General features: G+C 42.8%; 1 protein-coding gene across 1 annotated transcript; it reads left to right on the top strand.

Annotated features, from left to right (window-relative positions):
- Positions 1-8,279: 8,279 nt before the first annotated feature.
- Positions 8,280-20,848, top strand: RSL1D1 (ribosomal L1 domain containing 1). The gene is made up of 9 exons (XM_040230620.1): positions 8,280-8,953; positions 11,454-11,593; positions 13,366-13,504; positions 14,360-14,508; positions 14,596-14,697; positions 16,753-16,846; positions 16,935-17,060; positions 17,952-18,224; positions 19,954-20,848. The coding sequence occupies exons 1-9, from the start codon at positions 8,855-8,857 to the stop codon at positions 20,278-20,280; spliced, it is 1,449 nt and encodes a 482-aa protein (XP_040086554.1). The 5' UTR covers positions 8,280-8,854; the 3' UTR covers positions 20,281-20,848.
- The last annotated feature ends 4,174 nt before the right edge of the window (positions 20,849-25,022 follow it).

Here is a 25,022-nt window from a genome sequence, read left to right as displayed (position 1 = left end):
GGATTTGTCCGTTTGTTTATAATTACTGTATTCTGTCATACTCTGAGTGTCTCTGCTTTCTTTACAGTTCTCAATGTCGTGTTCAGGCATCAGACGACACACAGGCTGTGTGTGCAAGATTGACAATAGAGTATTTTTTATACTTCATGGCCCATGGAACCAGTGTCAGATACAAAAGTTGTATCTGACATCTTAAAGTGGAAAAATAGCATTAGTACCTTGGATGTTTTAGCTTTGTAGTGGAGAATTTTATCCCCCAGTCTAGAATAAATGATGACGAAATTAGAATTAGATTTTAAGTTTTCTGAATTTTAAAAGAACCAAAATTTGATGCTAGCATGATTTTGAAAAGTCACATACAGTCATGGCATCTTTTTGTGGTTCTTTGTATTTAATTTGTCCTCTAAACTCAACATTAGTCTTAAAAGTGAAATAAACAAGAATAAGCAGTAAAAGAAATTGTGATTTTATGATTTATATGAACCTATTTTGCATTCTAAGGCATTTTCACCAAAAGTTCTTATGAGTTTAGTGAAGAGCGAGGCTACTGATAATTTCTACCAGTACAATAGTTTAGCTAGAGGGGGCATAATGAAAGAAACACGTTGAAATTGCTTTGCACTCTTGTTTGTGACTGTCTAGGTTGAGACTTCACCCCTCTGAATTGAGCAGTACAGTCCTCCTAAAGAACTTTGTGTTTGCTAATAAATCACACAAATTGTTATACTTCAAACAAAAACTATCTCCATTGCCATCTCTGCTATTTTCCTGGCAAATACACTTAATTTTAGAATAAAAGAAAGAAATTTTGAAAGAGTAGATGCTGAAGAGTAATTACTATTTATAAAGAAGGTCCAGCAGACAGAATGTGTACACAAAGGAGAATTTTTTTTATTAAGAAAACTTGCATACACAGAAATGCACAGATCTCAAGTTTAACAATGAATTACCTGGTGTATACAATTATGTTAACATCCCCATCAACATATAGAACATTTTCATCACTACAGAAAGTTCTTTTCTGCCTCTTTCCAATCCATCCCTTCCTCCTGCCAAGGCAATCACTACTCTGCCATAGATTAGTTTTGCCTGTTTTTGAACTCCAGGTAAATGGAATCATGTTATGCACCCAGTTCTTTTTTCCAGGGTGGCGGCGGGTGTGTTTCAGAGATTAATTAACCCACCTGTCTTATCACTAGTTTATTCTCTTTACTGCTGGGTAATTTGTTTGAATTATCATTAGAAATGCAAATGAGTAAATAAGCCAGAGAGGAAAGCTTCACATCTCCCCCCTTTATCTGCTTTTATAAAGCTGTTACCACACACAGACCATTTAGTATTCCTCAAAGGTGGCGAAATAACTTGAGCTTCCCTCCCAATCTATCAGTCTTGAGTGCCTGCTTCACTCTGTTCCCTTTGATGTGCCCTGTCAGTTATAACACTGGATTGTCCCAGGACTTCCCTGGTGGCCCAGTGGCTAAGACTCTGTGCACGCAATGCAGGGGGCATGGGTTTGATCCTTGGTCAGGGAACTAGAACCCACGCAGATAAGACTCCGTGTAGCCAAATAAATAAATACTAAGAGAAAAAATATTAGATTGTCCCTATCAGACTTTCATGTTGTTAGAGCCAAGTTCATCTGACTTGTACCTCTGCTGATTAACTCTTTAAATCTCAAGGCTAAGTCCTTGTTTTCTTTTTTGGTAGATCTTATTAAATTACATGTATGAATAACTTTTAGAAGTTCTTTTATTGATCGCTTATTGATGACCTATCATAATACTTCACAGAGGCTACTGAAAGTGAAAGTCACTCAGTCCTGTCCAAGTCTTTGCAACCCCATGGACTGGAATTCTCCAGACAATAATACTGGAGTGCGTAGCTTTTCTCTTCTCCAGGGTATCTTCCCAACCCAGGAATTGAACTGGGGTCTCCTGCATTGTAGGTTGACTCTACCAACTGAGCTATCAGGAAAGCCCAAATATTGAGGCTATTGAAAACCTTCCTAATTTAAGTAAAGATGCACTTTGACTATCAATAACATTTACCAGTTACATACTGTTATGGTTAAATGAACACAGTCCTCCAAGAAGTTGTCAGCTGCTTATCTTCAATAATAAAAGATGATCAATGGTGCTGAAAGCACCTACCCACACACACTTTTTTTTAAGCCTAGAAATCACTTCTGAGAAGTCTTGATGACATTTCTCAGGGAATATAATTCCTCTAAGTTAAGGCTGATAGGATTAAAAAGTTGTCTTCCTAAATGGTGTACAAGGAGGCACTGGTGTCCTTTGTGAGACAGAGTTAAATGGGGTGCTCAAGGCACCCACACAGCTGTACCCAGATACAAGGAGAGAGCCAAACAGGAACAGCAAACAGGCTAATAGTTTCCCTACTGAAGTTTTCTCTGGTTTCACTGTTTTCCTGCTTCTCATTCCCTAGGGCCTTCATTCCCTAAATTTTTTTTTTTTTTTTAATTATCAGAATCTAGTAATTTCTTAACAACCTCTTCTTCCCTCCTTGAGTTTAGGCACACTGCCTCCCCTCTTTCATACCCTAAGATGCACATTCCACTTTCCAATTCTTTTAATAATGAATATTTTCAGCAAAGGGCTAACCCTGTCCTATTACAGTATGTGCCAGGTACTATGTACATATATACGTTATCTCATTCAATTCCAGTGGAGAACTAGTTTCCTCTTACACATTAAAAAAAAAAAAATTGAGGCTTGGGAGATTAGCTGACTTGTCCAAAGCTAAAAAACTACTATATTACTGAGTTAGGATCCAGACTCAGATCTTTCTGACCAAAAAGACTATATTCTTCCTATTTCCCTTATGTCACACTCTATACTGTTAGCAACACTGTTTCACCTCATGCCTATATCAATATTTCCTAGCAGATTTCAATACCAGGATGGATCTTGAGGACACTGACAGAACATTTTAAAAATTGCTTTTAGATAACTTAGACATGGATATTTAACTATATATGGCTTGTTTTGCCATTTGTACTAATAATTATCTTAACTCTGCAGGGCTGTCTAGATTTACTAGTTGAGTCTAGCAAATATTTATTTTCAAGTAACTAGAATTTGAGCTCCATTATTATATTTGTTATTTAACTTTGTTTACCATCCAGCAACATCTTCATACATTATTTGCAGGTAGTTGCATTATGATTTATTAAATCCTTTATATAATTATATACTACTTTGCATATAGTTGATGCCATTTTGTTAATAAGCAGGCAGATTTTGCAACTACTAAAAAAATTTCAAAAATAAAGAGAAACCTCTTTTAGTACCTTCAGGGAAACAATAGTATTCAGTGAGATCTGGGACTGACTCTTACTTAATATATGCTTACTAGAAAAGAAATACTACAAGAGTTAGTAATTGTCTCATTAGAAATGTACATGCTAATTACTTTGATTTCTTCCCCAAGATGTTAATGTATTAATTTTTAAAAAGCAATTTGCATATACGGTTCAAGATACTTATTACTTTTCCTTTAACTCAATTTCCACTAATAGAACTGCTTTTATTATTTCTTTACAAGTACAATTTTCGTTTTGGCTGGCAATTATCATATTTAATTCATTTAAAAGTGGATAAAGGATAGATGGGCATAAATAATGTAATTAAGTAGGTGGAGTCTGGATAAAGTTTACAGAATATTAATCTTGTGTATGTTCAACAGTATCTTGAGTTTAAAAAGTTTTAAAAAGAAGAGGTAGAATTGACAGGAGTTTAAGAAAAATTTAAGTTACTTAATTTATGAATGAAATATTTACCCTCAGGTATTGAGTGAAATTTTATAGAATAATGTGGATGTTTAAGGTTAGTTCTTTTAAAAGACTAATTGATAAGAGTAAAATATTTTCCAGCATAAATCCCAAAGTTAAATAACATATTGTGGCAACTACATCTATACAGAAACAAATGAAGTACAATTCACATTTAAAACTTAGTGCTCACTAACGGCTAATTTAGGTCTTAATAAATAGCAGGCATGGATATTTAGAAAGGGATAAAATTCCTTGAGAAATTTCACTGAACATGAGAATGGTTTCAAATACAACAGAGCAAAAAGAATGAAGATTAAAAAAAAATTATTTGAATTAAAACGTCATTGGTGACTTTAGACGGAATAGTAATAGTGTGATTGAAATGAAAGAGTTAAGAGAAAGCTGAAAGCGCTTTATAGCACTTGACTACAAAGACAAAAAAAGGTAGGGAAAAAAATAGCATGGCACTATTTCTTTTTTTTTTTTCCCCTTCAGTATTTTTATTTCTTTTGCTGTTTATTTTTTATTTTTTTTTTTTTACTTTACAATACTGTATTGGTTTTGCCATACATTGACATGAATCCGCCACAGGTGTACATGAGTTCCCAACCCTGAACCCCCCTCCCACCACCCTCCCTATATATATTATCTCTCTGGGTCATCCCAGTGCACCAGCCCCAAGCATCCTGTATCCTGTATCGAACCTAGACTGGCAATTCGCTTCTTACATGATAGTATACATGTTTCAATGCCATTCTCCCAAATCATCCCACCCTCTCCCTCTCCCACAGAGTGCAAAAGTCTGTTCTATACATCTGTGTCTCTTTTGCTGTCTCGCATATAGGGTTATCACTACCATCTTTCTAAATTCCGTATGTATGTGTTAGTATACTGTATTGGTGTTTTTCTTTCTGGCTTACTTCACTCTATAATCGGCTCCAGTTTCATCCACCTCATTAGAACTGATTCAAATGTATTCTTTTTAATGGCTGAGTAATACTCCATTGTGTATATGTACCACAGCTTTCTTATCCATTAGTCTGCTGATGGACATCTAGGTTGCTTCCATATCCTGGCTAGGCACTATTTCTTAAGAATACACATGAAGCACAAAGACAGCTACTGGAGAAAAGGAAAATGAAGACAATGGAATAGGAGGAAAATTAAAAGAGTAAAGCCTTCAGAAGGTAAGAAGGGATTCATAGATTCAGTGTCCACTCACCACGTGCCACGCAGACCTTGTGTGTACCAAGTAAATTGGAACCCCAGTTCTGGTCTCAAAGGACTCAATCTAGTGCATAGAGGAAACAAACTAATCAACAGTCACTATCACACAAGGGTGAAAACACTAAATTTAGAGAAGAACTCTTCTTACTATTGCTATTCTTTCAGTGTGTAAGTAATCTGAGTTCATGTGGCAGCTTATAAAAATTACAGCATTGATCACATCCTGCCTCATAGGTCTTACTTTGCCCTATTGCCCTGTTAAGTTGTAAACTCCCTGGTAGTAAGCAGATACAAGAGTTGCGACCTATTGAAAGTGAATAGGAAAAGACCACAGATATTCAATCTGTGGAGAAATAAAAAATGCTAACTAGTAATTCAACAGTGCTTTAGAGGTTGACATAGCATTTATACCTATATAAATCTATATTTAAATATATAATCATGTCCAACTCTTTGTGACCCCAAGGACTGTAGCCTGCCACGCTCCTCTGTCCATAGGATTTCCCAGGCAAGAATACTGGAGTGGGTTGCCATTTCCTTCTCCAGGGGATCTTCCTGACCCAAGGATTGAACCCAGGTCTCCTGCATTGCAGGCAGACTCTACTGACTGAGTCACCAGGGAAGACAGAGAGGTAGACAACCAAGTGCTATTATATGTGTTATCATGGACAGTAAGGAGAACTGGCGATATAAAGAATTCCCTGAGACACAAAAATAGTTTCACTTACTTCATCTGCCTTAGCCCGGGCTTCCCTGGTGGCTCAGATGGTAAAGCGTCTGCCTACAATGAGGGAGATCTGGGTTCAATTCCTGGGTTGGGAAGATCCCCTGGAGAAGGAAATGGCAACCCACTCCAGTATTCTTGCCTGGAAAATCCCATGGACGGAGGAACCTGTTAGGCTATACAGTCCTTGGGGTTGCAAAGTCAGACATGACTGAGTGACTTCACTTTCATCTTCCTTAATGGTAAATAAAAGTTTAAGATATACCAACGTTCCATTTTTTTCCTCTCTCACTCGTAACTCTCATAATCCTTTCACTGAAATTGTTTTCTGTAAGGTCACCATGACTTAACTGCCCAACAAATGGCTTTTCAGAAGTTCTTCAGTATTTACGGTATTAACACATCCTCACTTCTCCATTCCTAAGCACCCTCTTGGTTTTCTTTTACATCCTAAACAATTTCTCGATTTTATAGGCTCTTTTTCCTCCTGTCTCCTAACAGGGTTTCTCCATACCTGTATTCTGACTCTCTGCTGCTGCGTTTGGCAGTCTCATTAATTTCCAGTTTCCTTTTTTCTTTTCAGCCTTCCTGTGCAGCCTGCAGGACCTTAGTTCTCCCTGCAGTGGAAGCTTGGAGTCTTAACCATGGGACCACCAGCAAAGTCTCACTTGGTTGCCTGAGTAGTCTCAGGACTTCTCAAAGCTTCACCCAGAGCAAGTAATTTGAACAGAAAAAGGGAGGGGAAAAGAACACTTAAGGTTGAACCTATAGTCTTTTTATAACCTAATCTCCAAAGTGACATCCTCTCACTTCTGCTCTATTCTATTTACTAAAAGCAAATCACTAAGTCGAGCCCTTACTCAAGGGATAGGGGAATGAAACTCCATCACTTAAGGCTTCAGTGAATTTGTGGGCATATGACTCTTTTAACCACTATAATACCACGGAAAGATCAACTTTCCGAAAGTCTAATTCATTACTAATTCCTTTTCTTCCCTGACACCAGTTCAAAAACCTTGTATCCGTATGGTTTCTCCAAAATATAAAACTTCAGCTTGATAATTAATCCCTTAAGCTACCCACTCTAGCCTCATCTCCTCTTTCTCCCCTCTGGGCATCCCTACTCCAGCCACTTACTACTTCCAAACACCACCATCCTCTTTTACCTGAATTCATGCTGTTCCCTTGGCCTGGAAGTCTGGCTCTTGACTTGAATTCCGATGACACAACATGTGGCAGCCCCGATGTTCTTTTCAGAACACTAGGAGACACAGTATATGAAGCCTAAAGTAACAGCTCATTATCGTGTTAAAATGAATTCCAATCTGCTAGCAAGAATTCCAGATTCTAAAACAGGCAAGTGGGAACTGGTGCCAAAGGTTTAGAACATTTTTCCTACAAGTTTTTGGTTAAAGATAAAACAAGACATAATACTGTAAATTAACTGTATTTCAATAATTTTATTTTTTTTTTAAGACAAAGTCAGTATTAGAGATCAGCAGAACTCCCCTTTGTTCAGCTTTGGCAACAGGGAAGGAGCATTTTCCTTGAAAGCAACTGACATGGAAAGCATCCCACTCCCATCCTTTCATATCAAAATTTTCATAGCTTTTTAAGAAACATTTGATTTATAATATAGTGTTAGTTTCAGGTGTACAACACAGCGATTCAGCTAATTTCTTTATCAGTAAATCTTTGCTGCTTATCTATTTTATGTACAGTATTTTGTACTTAATCTTTTTCATTAATTTTTTATTTTGTACTGGAGTATAGCCAATTAACCATGTTGTGAGTTTCAGGTGGACAGCAGATGGACTCAGCCATACATACACACGTATCTGTAGCTCTTTGCAAAACGAGCTATCCTGACTATCCATCAAAAAGCTCCTAAAAAAAACCTCTGGTTTACCTCCGTGGTGAAAGGCCATATGGCTGTAAAAACAAAAAAAGAGGCAAAGCCATAAGTACTGACTTGGACAACCTCTAAGATACCTTAAGAGAAACGGGCAACGTACAGAACAATGGGCACAGAGCCTACTACTTGTCTTAAAAAAGAAAAAAAAAACTAAATTGAAGCCCAACCATCCATAAAGAGAAGAAAGTATAAGTACTTCCTAAACACACGTAGACGGAGAGGGCAATGGCAACCCACTCCAGTACTCTGGCCTGGAAAATCTCTTGGACGGAGGAGCCTGGTGGGCTGCCGTCTATGGGGTCTCGAAGAGTCGGACACGACTGAGCGACTTCACTTTCACTTTTCACTTTCATGCATTGGAGAAGGAAATGGCAACCCACTCCAGTGTTCTTGCCTGGAGAATCCCAGGGACAGCAGAGCCTGGTGGGCTGCCGTCTATGGGGTCGCACAGAGTCGGACACGACTGAAGTGATTTAGCAGCAGCAAACATACGTAGACCATCCCTGGAAAGCTCCAAGAGAAACAGGTAGCCAGTGGTCTCCAGTGGGGCCGCGGGGAGAGGGGCCTTCTCCCGTTCTGCAGTCTGCACCGTTACCTGCACTTGCTCTTACCTCCCGCCTCTGTGAAACTCGAAGCTCAGGAGACCGGCCTCGGCTCACCGTTCGGGCCCCACACCGCTTAACGACTCGCACGGTGTTTCCCGTGCACGAAACTGTCAGGCGGGGAAGGGCCTGTGCCTGGGGAGCGGCGGGGGTTCGCCCCAGGTCACCCAGCAGGTAGGTGGTGGAGCCAGACTTCCCACGCCCCGTGCCTCCTGCTCCTAAATCGGGGGTCCACCCACAGCGGGCCTTCTTTTCCGCTTCAGGGCGCTCGCCCGCTTTCGCGGAAGAGTGAGAGCCAGGCGTTGCCAGGCTGCTCCCCGCGCCTCACAGACACTGGGAGCTGAAGGAACTTGAGAGGCATCTATGCCCCTCGCCGTAGCGACTCAGATCGCAGAGGGAGAGCCTACCTCAGTTTGCTCGAGCCCGCCAATCTCTGACGCCCCGACGCCGAAGCGCTGGACCCCGCGCTCCCGGAAGTGACGCGAGCGTCCGGTTCCCGCCTCCCAGCTTCCGGCTACGGCCGTGTGTCCGCGCGTGCGCACGGAGAGCGAGTTCCCGGGTCGGCACGCGAGTCTCCACGCGGTGAAGGCGACATGGAGGCTTCGGCTTCTATCCCGCCGTCAGCCTCAACCGAGACTTCAGCTTCGACTCCGGAGACCCCGGCCGGCCCGGAGCAGCTGGACGAAGAGCAGGTGAGTGGCCCCCGGGCGGGGAGTTTGGAAGCGGGGCGGCCGAGGCCTTGTGAGTCGCGGATTCCGAGGGCGGGCTCCGCGCCGGTGTGGACGCCTTCTGGGCTTAGGGTCGCTCGTTCGCAGTGTCCTCCGCTTTCCCTCTGCCTTAAGCAGCCGGCTAGACGCTCGCCTCCAGCTCTGCGGCCTGGTTCTCTTGAGTTGATTTTTTTTTTTTTTTTTAATGGCCGTTCCGCGCGGCTCTCGGGGTTCTAGTTCCCCGACTAGGGATGAAACCCGTGCCGTCTGCAGTGTGAGCTCAGAGTCCTAACCGCCGGACCGCCAGGCGAGTCCCTTACCTTGAATTGGATTTCAGGTATATTTTGGGGCCCTGGAGTGAGGCCCACCTGGCTCTGCTTCCCTGCCGTTTGCCTTTTTTGCTTTTGTTTCTGACAATTCATAAACCTCTCAGTTGATTGCAAATAATTAGCGCAGAACACAGAGTAGCCTCCAAGGAGAAGTCCTGGGAGGAGGCATCGCAGCACAAGCAGCAGTCCGGCAGCTGGTCTCTTAACAAGCCCGAGAGGGAAGCAGGCTCCTACTGAAACAAGGCCTCCGGCAGTATCCGTCTGGAGCAGCTCTCAGCAGCGAGGAGACTTCACGTTTCTCGGCTCCAGAGTCTCTTTTTGAGGAGTGGTGGTAAAGAACCCACCTGCCAGTGCAGGAGACATAAGAGACGCAGGGTTTGATCTCTGGGTGGGGAAGATCCCCTGGAGAAGGAAATAGAAACCCACTCCAGTGTTCTTTCCTGGAGAATCCCATGGACAGAGGAGCCTGGTGGGTCCATGGGGTTCCAAAGAGTCAGACACCGCTGAAGAGACTTAGCACACACAGTTATTACAGGGGAGTGGGTCATGGCTCTATCAGTTGCTCCTTCTATTCCACACACATTGCCCATCAAATTTCTCATCTAAAGTAACACTCTCAGTTTATCACTCTGAGACACTTGCAGTCTTAGCGCAGGTTTCTTAAAAATATTTATTTGACAGAGCCGGGTCTTAGTGGCCTCATGTGGAAACTCTAGGTTGCTGCATGTGGATCTAGCTCCCTGACCAGGGCTGGAACCCAGGCCCCTGCGTTGGAAGCACAGAGTCTTAGCCACTGGACCACCAGGGAAATTGCTAGCATATGTCTTAAAGCAACTGATACGAAGTTCCTGCTGGCCACTGTGACTCCATTTTGAACTGCCTCACAGAGTTTTTGTTGTTCCATCGCTAAGTCGTCTCCAACCAGAGCATGCCAGGCTCCTCTGTCCCACTATCTCCTGGAGTGTATGTCCGTTGAGTCCGATGCTATCCAACCATCTCATCCTCTGCTGTCCCCTTCTCCGAGTTTAACATTGGTTAAATGGTGTAAGTTTTTCACAAGGTGAGTAGGTATCAGAACACAAAAGGAATCACCTTACAACGGCAGTAGAGTGGGGCAAGAGAAAAGGGAATGTCTCTAAAACAGGCCCAGATTATACCTTGAAAACCACACGACTGGTTTGACTCCTTCTGGGTATCCTAAAGGAATGTCCTACCAAGTTTTCCCTTTCAGATCAGTCATTTCAGTCTCTCAGTCGCGTCCGACTCTTTGTGACCCCATGAACCGCAGCACGCCAGGCCTTCCTGTTCACCGCCAACTCCCAGAGTTTACTCAAACTCATGTTCATTGAGTCGGTGATGCCATCCAACTATCTCATCCTCTGTCGTCCCCTTCTCCTGCCTTCGATCTTTTCCAGCATCGGGGTCTTTTCCAATGAGTCAGTTCTTCGCATCAGGTGGCCAAAGTATTGGAGTTTCAGCTTCAGCATCAGTCCTTCCAATAAATATTCAGGACTGATTTCGTTTAGGATGGACTGGTTTTCCCTTTAACATTCTGATTAGGCTTTGTTAGAAATAAAGCTGCAAATTAGAAAGCTTTATTTTTTATTAATTTTTATTGGAGTATAGTTGCTTTACAGCGTTGTATTAGTTTCAGCTGTACGGGAAGATGAATAAGCTGTATGTATACACATACCCCCTGCAGTTTGGCCAAGTCACTTGATCCTTGGTAACTTCCTCGGATTTAAAAATGGGCTCTGCTCTCCAGGATCAGAGAAGGTGATGCAAACAAAGCAAGGGGGCCAGGGGGGCCTGGCACATAATAGGCACTCAGAAAATGTGAGATGCAGATGTATTGTGCTTTTATGGGGTTTGCTGCCTTCATTGTTGAGTGCAGGGGAAGCATGCTCCCGCTTAATGTTTTGTTTTGGCCTTGCGGGGACCTGTGCCTCCTGCAGTGGAAACGCAGAGTCTTAACCACTGGACTTCAGGTGGCTGCATTCCTCTGATTACAGATTGCACAATCTTGATGAGTATGGTTGTGGAGATTACCTGCGAAAATAGAAATTGAGCAGGGGCAAATTCTGGGGACGGGCTAGATTTTGAATTTTGCTAAATTCAATTGAAATTTGACTGACTTGTGTATCTCCACTTTGCAGGTTAAGAAGGCAGTGGAGGCTCTGTTGGCACATTCCAGATCCAGGAAAAACGCGAATGGATTACTTCTGAATGAGAATGAAAATTTCTTTTTAATGGTGGTATTATGGAAAATTCCAAGTAAAGAACTGAGGGTCAGATTGTAAGTTCTTGTTCTCTACTTTTGCTGGTCTTAACTGCTTGGCTGTTTCGTGGAACTTTTAACAACTGTCAACTTAGTTTTTGGTGGAAACTTTGCAAACTCAAAATATCTGATTTGAAAACCATTGGATTTAGACATGCTTAAATTTTCTAAAAATTCCATCAGTTTTCTGAATGGTTGGTGGGTGATTTGACCAAAGCCAGATTCAATTCTGTTGAATCTGAAAACCTGGTTTTTGAGAGGACAAAGGTTAGAATAAATGAAGCAGCTTTTGTATTTTCATAGAATCTGTTATCTTTCCATGTCCAACTAGTTCCAAGCTAAAATTACCGAGGCGCTAAACTCATTCCTATATACGGAGACTATTAAAAATTTGACAGTGAATTCCTTACAGAAAAGAAACCCATGAAGATTACACATTCTTATTGCTATAACTCTTAGGTCAAAGATGCCAGACTTAGCAAATAAAAATACGGGGGAATTTTTTTGTTAGTGTAAGTAGGTCTCATGTAGCATGGGGACATAATTATACTTAAAAAATGATTCAGGTTTACTGGGTGTCCTATATTCTGTCTGGTAACCTTCCTTTCTGTGGAATCCTTCATTTCCAAAGCTAGATCTGTTATAGAAAGCAAGATGCAGGATAGCTTTTTTTCCCCCCCATAAGAGTGGAGGACAGGGGTTACGAATAACTACAATTAGAGATGTTATCCCCAGATGTCCAATGGTTAGGGCTTTACCTTCTAATACAGCGGGGTGCAAGTTTGATCCCTGATTGGGGAGCTGGGATCCCTCATGCCTCTTGGCCAAAAACAAAAAACAAACATTGTAACAAAGTCAATGAAGACATCTAAAAACAATTTTTTTTTTAAAGAATGATTACAAACTGGGAAGACCCCTTTAACCCTCAGACTCTTAACTCATTGCCATGAGCAGCCCTAGCCATGTTGTTTTAGTTACTGCTTCACATGTCTGGATGTGTTCTTTGTTTATTCCGCACTTTTGCCCTCACGTTGTCCAGGTTATTTTCCCAGCCACTCAGCTCTTGTGATTTCTGCCACTTGCCACCTCATTGTCCAAGTCCTGCTGCTGTGGCTTGCTCTCCTTTTAAACTAAGGACGTGTTTCCTCAGGACACATAGACCTAGCGCCCGAGCTAAGCCTTTTTTTCCCTTTTTGAGACTCAGCATAATGCATGTTTGCTGGTCCCTGTGGGTTTGCTCCGGTTTCTGTTTCAGCTCTTAAAGAGTTATGATTATGGAGCCCAGAGGTTTCTGCAAGGTGGCGTTCTGAACCACAGCTGCCCTGATGAAACTGGATTATTCTAGCGCTTCATAGTGCTATATATACCAAACATATAAAATAATGATCAGACTTCCCTAGCGGGCCAGTGGGTAGGATTCCACCTTCCAATGCAGGAAGCATAGGTTTGAACCCTGGAAGGAACTAAAATACCATGTGTGTTGTGGCCAAATAATAGTTACATTTGTACTATTTTGAGTGTCCTTGATATATTTTAACTCTTAATCGCATCCCAGATGTTAATGCTATTTCGGTCTGTGGATATTTGTGGTGATTTAGTATTTGAATCTTAACTTTTCTGTGCCATTGAAAACTGTGTGTGTGTGTGCTGTGCTCAGTAGCTTATTTGTTTAAAAACCATGAATAAAGTTTATTAAAATGACTGGATTTATTGTGTATTCTGTGGAATATAAACGTATATATGATCTGTTATAATGCTTTATTCTTTGGTCTGTCTCATGTATTTTGCAGGTCTTTGCCTCATGGTATTCGATCAGATTTAGCAGATGTGTGTTTATTTACCAAAGATGAACCAAATCTAAGCTCTGAACAGACAGAACGTTATTATAAGAAGCTTCTAAACAAGCATGGGATCAAAACCATTTCTCAGGTAATTTTCCCTTTTAAATTCTCATTGGCTTTGGGTAGGGCATAAAATCACTGATGGCTCAGATGTTAAAGCATCTGCCTGCAATGCGGGAGACCCAGGTTCAATCCCTGGGTCAGAAAGATGCCCTGGAGAAGGAAATGGCAAACCACTCCTGTATTCTTGCCTGGAAAATCCCATGGACAGAGGAGCCTGATAGGCTACAGCCCTTGGGGTCACAAAGAGTCGGACACGACTGAGTGACTTCACTTTCACTTGGGTAGGGCATATTCCCTCTAGCTTGTAACGAATGAGCTATTGAGGTTGGTTGGCCTAAGAGCTCTACATGTGCATCAGTGATGTTTCTGTCTTGAAGATTTTACAGAAGGTTGCTCTGTTAAATTGCTCCTTTCTCCTTCGGGGTGTCCTGGGTTTGCCTCCAGCTTGGCACCTCTCACCGGTTCTGTTGTTGGCGGTGCAATTTCTTTAGCTGAGGGTCCTGCTCATTCCTCTGTGTCCCCAGCAGTCAGCCTGGTGCCTGTGCTGTTTCAGGCACATTCATGTCCACTCAACTGTGACTCCAGGGCATTTTAGAATCTAAACACAAATTGTCCCTGTATTTCTTCTTCTTGTCCAGGTTCTTAGTGTTTTTGTGTTTTTATACTTTCTCTTTTTTTCTCCTCTACTTTCTTTCTCCTTTTTCTGTTTTATCGAAGTATAGTTGGTTTACAATGTCGTTTTGTATCTGTTGATCCCAAACTCCTAATTTGCCCCTCCCCCTCCCCTCTCCCCTTTGGTAACCATAAGTTTGTTTGCTGTGTCACTGAGTCTGTTACTATTTTGTATATTCATGTTTTTACATTTTCTTAAATTTTCTAGATTATTCCTCTCCGAACTTTAAAAAAGGAATATAAAGCCTATGAAGCCAAGCTCCGCCTCTTGGGTAGTTTTGACTTCTTCATTACAGATGCCAGAATCAGGCGGCTCTTGCCTTCACATCTGGGGAGGCATTTCTACAACAGAAAGAAGTAAGTTTCTCAGCAGTGACTGGACTTGAGTAACGTGATGTTTATGGCTGTTATGTGCTGCGGTAAAGAGCCATTGTGTTGTTCTAGGGTTCCAGTATCTGTAAACCTTCAGTCCAAGACTTTATCTAGAGAGATCAACGACTGCATTGGGGGCACTGTCTTAAACATCTCTAAGAGCGGCTCTTGCAGGTAGGTAAAAGGCGTGAAGGTGTGCTCTGTTTAATTTTATCTTTAGTAATGGTTTTATTGGGCTTGCAGAGTCGAACACAATGACTGAACAACAGCGGTGGCTGTTTAAACATTTATAAGATGGTGTTAATGAAATTAGATTTCTTCAGATAAACTAAGATTTATTCCTTAGGAGTATTCAGTTCTCTAGAACGGTGCTGCCCTCTAGAACTTTCCCCAGTGCTGGAGATGGTCTGTGGCTGTGCAGTCTCACAGGAGAATGAGCCACGCGTGGCCGCTGAGCTTGTGACATAGCTGCTGCAGCTGAAGAACCGAATTTCCAACTTCCACTTGTTTTTAGCTGAATTTAAAAAGGCGTGTTTGCTGACTTTTACTGTATTGGATAGGGTATCTCCAGATGTTCAAGAAAACAGGAGAATAAAACTGATGCTTAGGGAATGTTAGTAGTTCTGGGCTTCTGTGTTGACCAGCATCATTTGTCCTTTAAAGTCAAGGCCCACTTCAGTCTTGCTTTAACTTCTTGAGAAGTGAGTTCTGCATCTCCTGTTTCACCAGCCCATCTTATATCTCGGCATGGTCTCATGGAGCTTCTCTTTCCTGGAATGCTGAGCTGGGTGGAATCCCCACACCCACCAAAGACCTCTAAGAACAGTGACTGCATCCCAGCCTTCAGGTGGACAGATAGCAGCTCAGCCTTTTTCTTTTCTTTTCTTTTTTTTAATTAGACTGAGAAGCAGGTTGAGTTTGAGTGCTTGAAGGGAGGGTTAAGTTTGAGTTGTATGGAGGAACATAATTCAACATCATTTCATAAAACACATAATCTGATGACTGGGACATCTGTGGTGTAGGGATGAGCAGCTGCCAGTAGGGCCGGGCTGTAGAGCCTTTCCACCCAGAGATACCCCAGAAGCTCATGGGGACCCAGTGGTCACATCCATAACAAAACAGGATGTCTTGGCTCTGCTCACTAAGGAGGCCAGCCCTCAGCAGTGTCTCCAGGCGAGTTAGAACAGGGTATGGCTGGGGAGACTGGTGGACTCTGGTGTCATCTGCCTGCAGGTGGGAACCGTCCTACTTGGGTCAGCTAAGTAGAGTAGATGGTCAGGCCTGGACCCCCTCACTCTGTGTATTATAGGCTGACATAAAAGTAGTGCTTGATGGGAATCAGTTAGCTTGAGGGTCAGAGGCCTGGTTCAGGGTGTGCTTGCAGGTCAGTGCCAGTGGGCACACAGAATGGGTGAGCCCCTTCTTTGGCTTGAGAGGGGTGGGATCACCAGCCTGTGTCACCCTCATTCTGCAGATACCCCACCAACAGCCAGCCTGCCTGTCAGCTCCCCTGGTAGGGAGAATGGGAGCTGGTAGGACCAGGGGACCTGGTGGCTGAGCTGTGGGCACTTCTAGGCTCTCCGCTGGCCTGTGGGTGCCCTCTGCTTCAGTTGAGGAGATAGTTTTGCTCTCGGCCAGAAGCTGTTCCACAAGCAGCTGATGCTGCGTCAGGGCAGTGGGGCTATAAAGATAGCAAGCGGTCCTCCTGGGAGTGGGTCCTTTGCAGAACAGCCACTGTTGGGGGTTATCACCCTCAGCAAAGCTTGAGGGCTGGCCCGGGGACCTGTGTTCTCCAGAATGGAGGTGGAATTCCCTGTGGCCCTCCCCACTGACCCTCCCAGCCTCACACAATTATGTGCCAGCTCCTCAGTCACTTCTTATTTTGATGGCGGGGGTATAGTTACTTCACAAAGTTGAGCTAGTTTCTGCTGTACAGTGAAGCGAATCAGCCGTACATATCCACGTACCCCCTCCCTCCTGGATTTCCCTCCCATCTAGGTCACAAGAGAGCAGCGCTAATCACCCCTTGATATTTCAGGAGGAGGGTATTTCTTGTAGAACAAGAAAGACGATCATCTTCTCTTAAGATAAATGGAGGGCCTGAAGATCTTAGTGCTTCTACCCTAAAAAATGTTTGAGTTGTGTACTTCTGTTTGTCACATACCAGCCTATGCTTTATTTTGAGAAGCAAATTACATTTTCACATCTCTGTGTCGGATGCTTTTACAGCACTATCCGCATCGGTCACACGGGGATGCCAATTCAGCACATCGTTGAAAACGTCGTTGCTGTTGCGAAAAAGCTCTCACAGAAACTGCCGGAGGTACAGTCTCACAGACATCTCGCAGTCAGTCCTTCATATAAAAGAAGCAAAACCCGCATGGGTGACGTTGCTTTTCTCTCTGTTTCAGAAGTGGGAGAGCGTGAAGCTCTTGTTCGTGAAGACTGAGCGGTCAGTTTCCCTGCCTGTCTTCTCTTCCTTTGTCAGCAGTCAGGGTGAAGCCAAGGGACTCCACACACGAGACCTGTTGAAAAAGGTTAGTAGAAGTTCATATCCTGGACAGGCTTCATCATGTCTGTAAGCACAGCCCAAGGAGAGAGAACAGAGGTTCACAAGAGCCTGCAGGAGAGGCTGAGAGGAAGAGGAAACCCAAAATCTAGGCTGTTGAGTACTTGGTTATTCGTGCGCAAAATGTAAGACTGCTTGAGGCTGACATGCCTCTTGGTTCTGGCTTGTCGGTTTTAAATACTGCTGGTACTACTGTAAAAAGTGGCAGGAGAGAAAGTGGACCCTTTTGTTATTGTTTGGACCAGTCTCCTAGTTGATTCAGTCTTTCTCCAGCCATGTTCATCCATGTGTCCAGTGAGTGTTTGTTTGTTTACATGCCTGAACAACAATGTCCCGTATATAAGTTAAACTATACACATCTTCCCGTATACTTTAAATTACCTTTAGGTTATAATACTGAATGCATTGTGAATGCTATGTAAAGAGTTGCCAGAGTGCAGCAAATTTAAGTTTTGCTGTTTTGAACTTTGTGGGGATCCCCCCGCCTGAATATTTTTGATTCACATCTGGCTGAGTCTGTAGGTATGGAACCCTGCATGTATGGAAGACCAGCTATTTCACAACATGTACTATACAGTTCCAAATTATTCGTAACTCAACCTATAGACGAAGTTGACTTCCACACAGCCGGTGACCACACGCTTCACATACCCATATTCTGGATAGAATTCACCACATAAAATGCATCTTTAGCTGTGGCTTTGAGGCAAAGTGGAGTTGGGTTTTAAGTGGTGGCAGTGGGGCTCGTTTGCTTGGATCTTGTGCAGGTCTAGGCCCTTTTAGGAGCTGACAAAAGACCTGACTACACGTGCTAAGAAGATTCCACTCTTAAATAAATTACGCTTGGTTCTTTTTGGAGGTATCAAAGAAAAGCCGAAAAAAGAAAGAAAGAGCTCTTAAAAGACAGCAGGAAAAGAAAGAAAAGAAGCTTCTAAAGCAGGCTGGAAAGGCCAAACCTGCCCCAGCCACAGATGCAGTGGCCCCCAAAACTGGGGGCGTTCCAGCCGAGGACCCTGCACCCCAGGAGGAGACTGGTGGGGTGAGCACCCTGCCTAAAGCACAGGACGATTCTGAAGATGAAATCCCATTGCTGGTGCCATTGAAGGAAACTCCAGCTGCAGGAAGCGCCAAGGTACTTTCATTAATATTGGTGCCCGTTGTGGATGGGTTCTGGGGCCCACGTGTGCTGGCAGGCACTGCTGAGGGACAGGGAGTGCTACACCTGGGAGGCAGCTCTTGTAGAAATTTGTGAAGTAAGGGATGAAAAATGCCAGGGTGAGCCCCAAGAACCTCTGACTGACTCTGTCCCTCTCCTTAAATATTGGAGTGACCTGTAGTCAGCCGATGCTTTCTTCATGTACCTTGGAATCATGGGAGACTCGGCCATATTAATAATGCTAATAATTAACCACGTTGCCTGTGGTTTTGAAGAGCAGACCTCAGTCACCACATAATTCATCTCAGAAAACTTACCTGAGGGGAAACTTGGGTGCTGGGTCCTGCCTCTGACACCTTTGCAAACACTCGGCCCAGCGTGGCTCTTAACGGAGGTCTGACTTCATAGGTTTCAGAGGAGGTGGTTTAAAGGAACTGAGTTTTTATTTTGGGGTGCTTTGTTAATGTTTTCACTCAGAGTATCCATCCAGCTACTGGGGAGAGACCTCAGAGGGGAGCAGTGGGTCCTTTTTAAGAGATTGGAGGGTGGCCCTCACCATGTGTCTGGGAGACTCACAGCCTCTCTGGGCATAGTCCGTCAGGGTCGTCCCACGGCTGTCCCTGCAGTTTACCTATTATGTATATTTTTGGAACATTAATCCTTAAAATCTTCAACAGAATTATACTTTTCCTCTGTTAGTGAAAATATTCCTTTTAGGGTATCCCTAAAGTGCTAATTGAGATTTTTAAAATATATTTGAAATTAATGTTGATAATTAGTAAGTTTACTACAAGCAGTATAATTGTTTCTAGAAGTAAGCTGTATTTGTTTTAATGTGACTGGAAGGTGATATGCTGGAGGGGAAAGCATCGCTGCTGGGGTGATATGATTCAAGAGTATTCAAGTGTCGGCAGTTCCCTGGAGGTCCAGTGGTTGCACTTAGTGCTTTCACTGCCATGGTCCTGGGTTCGATCCCTGGTCAGGGAACTAAGATCCCACAAGCTGTGTAGCATGGTTGGAAAAGAGTGTAGAAGTGTGTATGCCTTTTGAACCACCTAGGAAATTTGGGGAAAGATAAGAAAGTTTCATCATGTTTTTAATGTTTTCCAAAATTTCCATCCGTTGTTTTACATTGTCAGAAACAAAGTCCTGTTGGTAGTTTTGTCTATATTGTCTGTCTGTGTGGGACACAGTCCATTGCTGGAATGTTGTCCTCGGATCATCTAGGGTGCTTGGAAAATCCAGGCGTCCCAGCCTGGAGTACAGTCCCTGCTTTTTTCTAACACGCCCCACAGTTGGTTTTAACTGGGTAACCGGCCAGCCAACCTGGTTTTCAGCAGGGTAACCCAGTGCCCTAACCCACATATAGGGAATTTACTCCTGGGGGTGAAGAAGAGTCAGGATGAGGTCACAAGTCTCCCTGCTGTGCTCCCAGCGTGTGTGCTTCCTGGAGCCCTTAGCCCCAGCCATAGGAAAAGATGGTTTTCCACTAATTGCACCAAGAAGATGCTAGGGTCCTTTCTAGTTGTTGATAATGAAATGCAGCTGCCTTTCAAAATATTTGCAAGGCAGAAGGAAAAAGCCATTCCTAACTCTGTGCTGCAGTGTGCCTTTTTGGGGTTCCCTAAATTTTAGGAACAGAAGCTCTTTGGGTTACATTGTCAGTAGTCTGGCCCGTATTCACCCACCTTTTTCTTTTTCTTAGATACAAAAAGCTGCCACAGGAAAGAAGTCTCCGAAAAAGAGTCCTGGTCCCAACACAGCTCGTGGGAAGAAGAGAAAGGCCTCCCCAGCCCTGGAGACCCCAATAGCTGCAGAGCCCAAGACCCCAGGGAAAGGCCCAGAGAAGAAGGCCAGAGTCAAAGAAGAGGTGGAGAAAGAAAGAAACTCTTCCCTGGGGAAAAAAGACCCAAGACAGACTCCCAAAAAGCCAGAGGCCAAGTTCTTCACCACTGCTAGTAACTCTGCGAAAAAAGTCCCCCGTACCCTAACACGGCGACCCAAAAAACCCAAAGTACCCCAGTCAACCTAAAATCAGAGACTCAACCAGCAGGAAACTCAGCTATCCGAAGAGCTTGTGAAAAAAATACCTGGGTTCTGACTCTGACCCCTGCTGCAACCTCAGAGTGAGGTCTACCTAGACTTCAATATATTTTTTAATACCTCCACAAGTAATTCTGATACATATTCATGGGTGTATAAGAACCAGTAGTTGGAAGTAAGTCCATTTATTTTGTTGTTCTTCTGTGTATTTGCTGATATAATAGAGGGAAAGTACAGTGCTGCTTCGTGGTTGTGTTTATTATTATTAAAGTGTCATTTGTTTCCTGATACACTGTTGGCATTCCAAATCTTGCTGGTGTTTTACTTGAATGCCTATGAAATAATTCTTTTCTTCATCTGCTTTCAACCATTTGTCCACTTGACAGCTCCATCACAGTAATTTGTGCAGATGTATCCAGAGCTTGTCTGCAGGCCACTAGTGGACTTACATGCGAATCAGCCATGGAGCTGGTGACCAACTCCAGTTTCATGGCCCCCATGCTGAGATGGATCTTGGAAAAGACCCTTGAATCAGAAATAAAATAATTGATTCCATGGCCCAAGGTTCCAGATCACTGAATTAGCATGCATTTGATGAGGGAAATTAACTGTCATCAATTAGAGAAGCCTTGGATCTAATCCTGCACATTGGAGGCAAGAAAATACTGATTTCCCATAGCCTTTCCTTATTCCTCCAGATTACTCCTCACCCGACATAGATTTACTTTCCTAGGGGAGGAAGCTCAGGAGAAAAGACTGTGAAACTTCAGGTCATGGTCAAACATACCTGAGGCAGTAAACTGACTGCAGGGACTCCCACTGAATTTGAACTGGAGTGTACGTCTCTAGTAGTAAGTGATACAGTCACTAGCACAGGAAGGACAAACTGAGGCATGCTTTCAAAGATCGTGTCATTGATTAATAGAATGACTAAAGGAATGAGAGCTTTAGGTGGTTCTCCAGGTTTTTAAATCATGAAAGCTTTTGAAACAAATTTTCTCACTCCATTGTCCTTTTAGACTGTTTAAAGTGAGTATACTACGTTTAATGTAGGGGTTTACCATAATTGATTTGTTTACCATAGAAACTAGGTTCTGTGGGAAGGTGTTTTTAAGACTATAAACCTATAATTCACAAATAAAAAGGCAATCCAATTTTTTAAATGAGCAAAGGGTCAGAATGGACATTAGCCCCAAAGAGATACACAGATGACCAACAAGCACTTGAAAAGATCTTCATTAGCCAACAGGAAAATGCTAATCAAAACCACAAGATATACCGCTTGACCCTAAAAGACAAGAGGGGTATGAAGAAATTGGAATGCATTGCAAATAGGAATATGAAATGGTGCAGCTGCTTTGGAAAACAGTCTGGCCATTTTTTGAAAAAGCGTAAGACAGAGTTAACCACATCCATTCCTTTGTCTACACCCAAGGACGTTAAGAACATAGGTCCACAGAAAGATTTGTACTTGGAATGTTTATAGCAGCATTATCATAATAAGTAAAAACAACCCAATGTCTATCAGCTGATGAATGGATAAACAAAATGTAATATATCTATTCAATGGAATATTATTAAACCACAAAAAGGAATGACTTACTGATACATTCCACAACATGGATAGACCTTGAAAATACCATGCCCTGTTAACCCCCAAGTCCGAACTTTGAAGGTGGGAATGTGTGTGCCTGTGCAGCCACGTAAGGTGGCTCACGTGTCTGGCATATACTGTCACGTGTGCATCTTCTGTGAGTGGTTTTATGTATAGAGTGCAGTAGTACGGTATCTTTATTTCAAGCCCAGGGTGTCTGGAAGCAAGAGGGTGGATAGAATTGAATCTAGCAAAGAACCAGAACCTGTGCCTACAATATCAGGGGTGAGTGAAATTGTAGCTCGCCCTCCATCTCCTCCTGCTGGTGATCCCTCAATGCTACTGTCTTCTGCCTCCTCCATCAGTCACTCTTCCTGCCTGTTCACTCGATGCCAGCCCCTTAATGCCAGCTGTTGTACTGTCCTAGGTCCTGTATCATAAGATTAAAAATATTCTCCTTGATTTTTGTGTTTGCTTTTAATGCACTATTTGAAAAGTTTTGTAAACCTATCACACTACAGCACTATATCAGTTCAGGTCAATCGGTCAGTCGTGTCTGACTCTGCAACCCCATGGACTGCAGCATGCCAGGGTTCCCTGTCCATCGCCAACTCCCGGAGCTTGCTCAAGCTCACGTCCATCAAGTCAGTGATGCCATCCAACCATCTCATCCTCTGTCGTCCCCTTCTCCTCCTGCCTTCAATCTCCCAGCATCAGGATCTTTTCCAATGAGTCAGTTCTTCGCATCAGGTGGCCAAAGTATCAGAGCTCCAGCTTCAGCGTCCTTCCAGTGAATATTCAGGACTGATTTCCTTTAGGATGGATTCGTTGGATCTCCTTGCAGTCCAAGGGACTCCCAAGAGTCTTCTCCAACACCATAGTTCAAAAGCATCAATTCTTCAATGCTCAGCTTTCTTTATAGTCCTCTCACATCCATACATGACTACTGGAAAAACCATAGCTTTGACTAACAGACCTTTGTCAGCAAAGTAAAGCCATGCATGCACAAGTCCTTTTGAAGGAGAGGGCCATTACAGTCATTACCCCTACCATAGATTGGCCTTAGGCCAAACAACAGGGAGGTAACACAGCCCCGCCCATTGGAATAAGACCCAGTTTCCCCAACAGTCTCTCCCATCAGGAAGCTTCCATAAGCCCCTTATCTTTTAGAGGGCAGACAAAATGAAAACTACAATCACAGAATACTAACCAAACTGATCACATGGACCACAGCCTTATCTAACTCAATGAAACTAAGCCATGCCATGTACGGCTGCCCAAGAAGGACGGGTCATGGTGGAGAGTTTTTACAAAACGTGGTCCACTGGAGAAGGGTATGGCAAACCAGCATTCTTGCCTTGAGAACCCCATGAACAGTATGAAAAGGCAAAAAGATAGGACACTGAAAGATGAACTCCCCAGGTTGGTAGGTGCCCAATATGCCACCAGAGAAGAATGGAGAAGTAACTCCAGAAAGAATGAAGAGATGGAGCCAAAGTGAAAACAACGCCCAGTTGTGGATGTGACTGGTGATGGAAGTAAAGTCTGATGTCATAAAGAACAATCTTGCATAGGAACCTGGAATGTTAGGTCCATGAATCAAGGTAAATTGGAAGTGGTCAAACAATACTATATAGCTGATTGCATTAGTTGGGTACCTAACTAACTTCGTTGGACTTTACGAAATTGCTCTTGAAATGGAATTTGTATGTAGGGGACTTAACTGTATTAAGTAAAAGGAGCCAGACACAATGACCATCTATTGTAAGATTTCATTTATATAAAATATCCAGAATAGGTAAAGCCATAAAGACAAAAAGTAGATCAGTGGTTGCCAGGTTCAGAGGGAGGGAGGGGATGGGAATAACCACTAATGGGTACAAGGTTTCTTTGGGGAATGATGAAAATGTCCTGGAATTCATGGTGATGGTTGTAGTCTTGTGAAAAAAATACTAAAACCTTCTGAACTGTACACTTGCAAAGGGTAAATTGTATGTTAACATGAATTATATCTCGAACAGCTTTGATAAGAAGAACTAATGTTCACAGAAGCAAGTTCAAACTTCTCATTTATAAATATAAAAACCTACTATTGGGGAGTTTTTATAAAAATTCAATATTTCATTTTTCCTAATAGGGTGTACTTTAATATAATTCCAGATTACAGAAAATGTTTTGCATTTTCCCTCACAAACTTCATATAGATGCCTCTAAATCCCTTCCAGTTTCTCCCTGAGTACCACCAGATACTGATGTGTTCTAGGGACTTCTCTGGTGGTCCAGTGGTTAGCACTCTGAGCTTCCACTGCAGGGTGCACCAGTTCGATCCCTGGTCAGGGAGCTAAGATCCCCATACATTGAGGCCCATGGTCAAAAAAAAAAAAAGACTAAACATTGCATGAAAATAATATCCAAAACTCCACATCCCAAACATGAGAATAGTGTATTTTCTATTGTTGTTTTATATAAATAATTTTTCATTTCCTTCTCTTTTTTTAACCATTTATATTTTTCAAGTTTCACTCATAAAATTTCTATTCTAATGAAAAAAGTTGTCTTTTCTTAATTGTACTTCTCGCAGTATCAAGCAAAATATAGTAACAAAAAGCATATCAGTGGTTGTTGCTTGGGGATGGGAGGGGAGATGTGGATCACCAAGAGATACAAAGAAACCTTGGGAGGCAGTGGATGTGTTTATGACCGTATTTGTGCTGATGCTTTCATCGATAAATATATATACACATATGTCAAAACTCATTGAACTACACTTCAAAAACTCATGAATTGGTGCAGGTTCAATCCCTGGTCAGGAAGCTAAGATCCTGCATCCACCATGGCCAAAAAATCCAAAACATAACAGAAGCAATATTGTAACAAATTCAGTAAAGACTTTAAAAATGGTCCACATGAAAAAATCTTTAAAAACAAGAGTCCCAGGCTTCTCAAACTCAGGGCAGTTGGAAACCACGGGTACCAACTGGGTGATAGCTAAGGAAAGACCAAATCATCTTGTGAAGCCAAATGAAGCCATGACTACATCCCAGGGATAAACAAACCTATGATTTCCTAGTGTTTTACATAAATGCACCATCCTTAATCAGTATATGATACGTGACTGTCCTGCAAGGTGCTCAGCC

This window comes from Oryx dammah, unplaced genomic scaffold (genome assembly GCF_014754425.2).
Source record: "Oryx dammah isolate SB20612 unplaced genomic scaffold, SCBI_Odam_1.1 HiC_scaffold_2, whole genome shotgun sequence".
In the NCBI taxonomy this organism is placed as follows: Eukaryota; Metazoa; Chordata; class Mammalia; order Artiodactyla; family Bovidae; genus Oryx; species Oryx dammah.
This window is presented reverse-complemented; position numbering and strand designations above follow the sequence as displayed.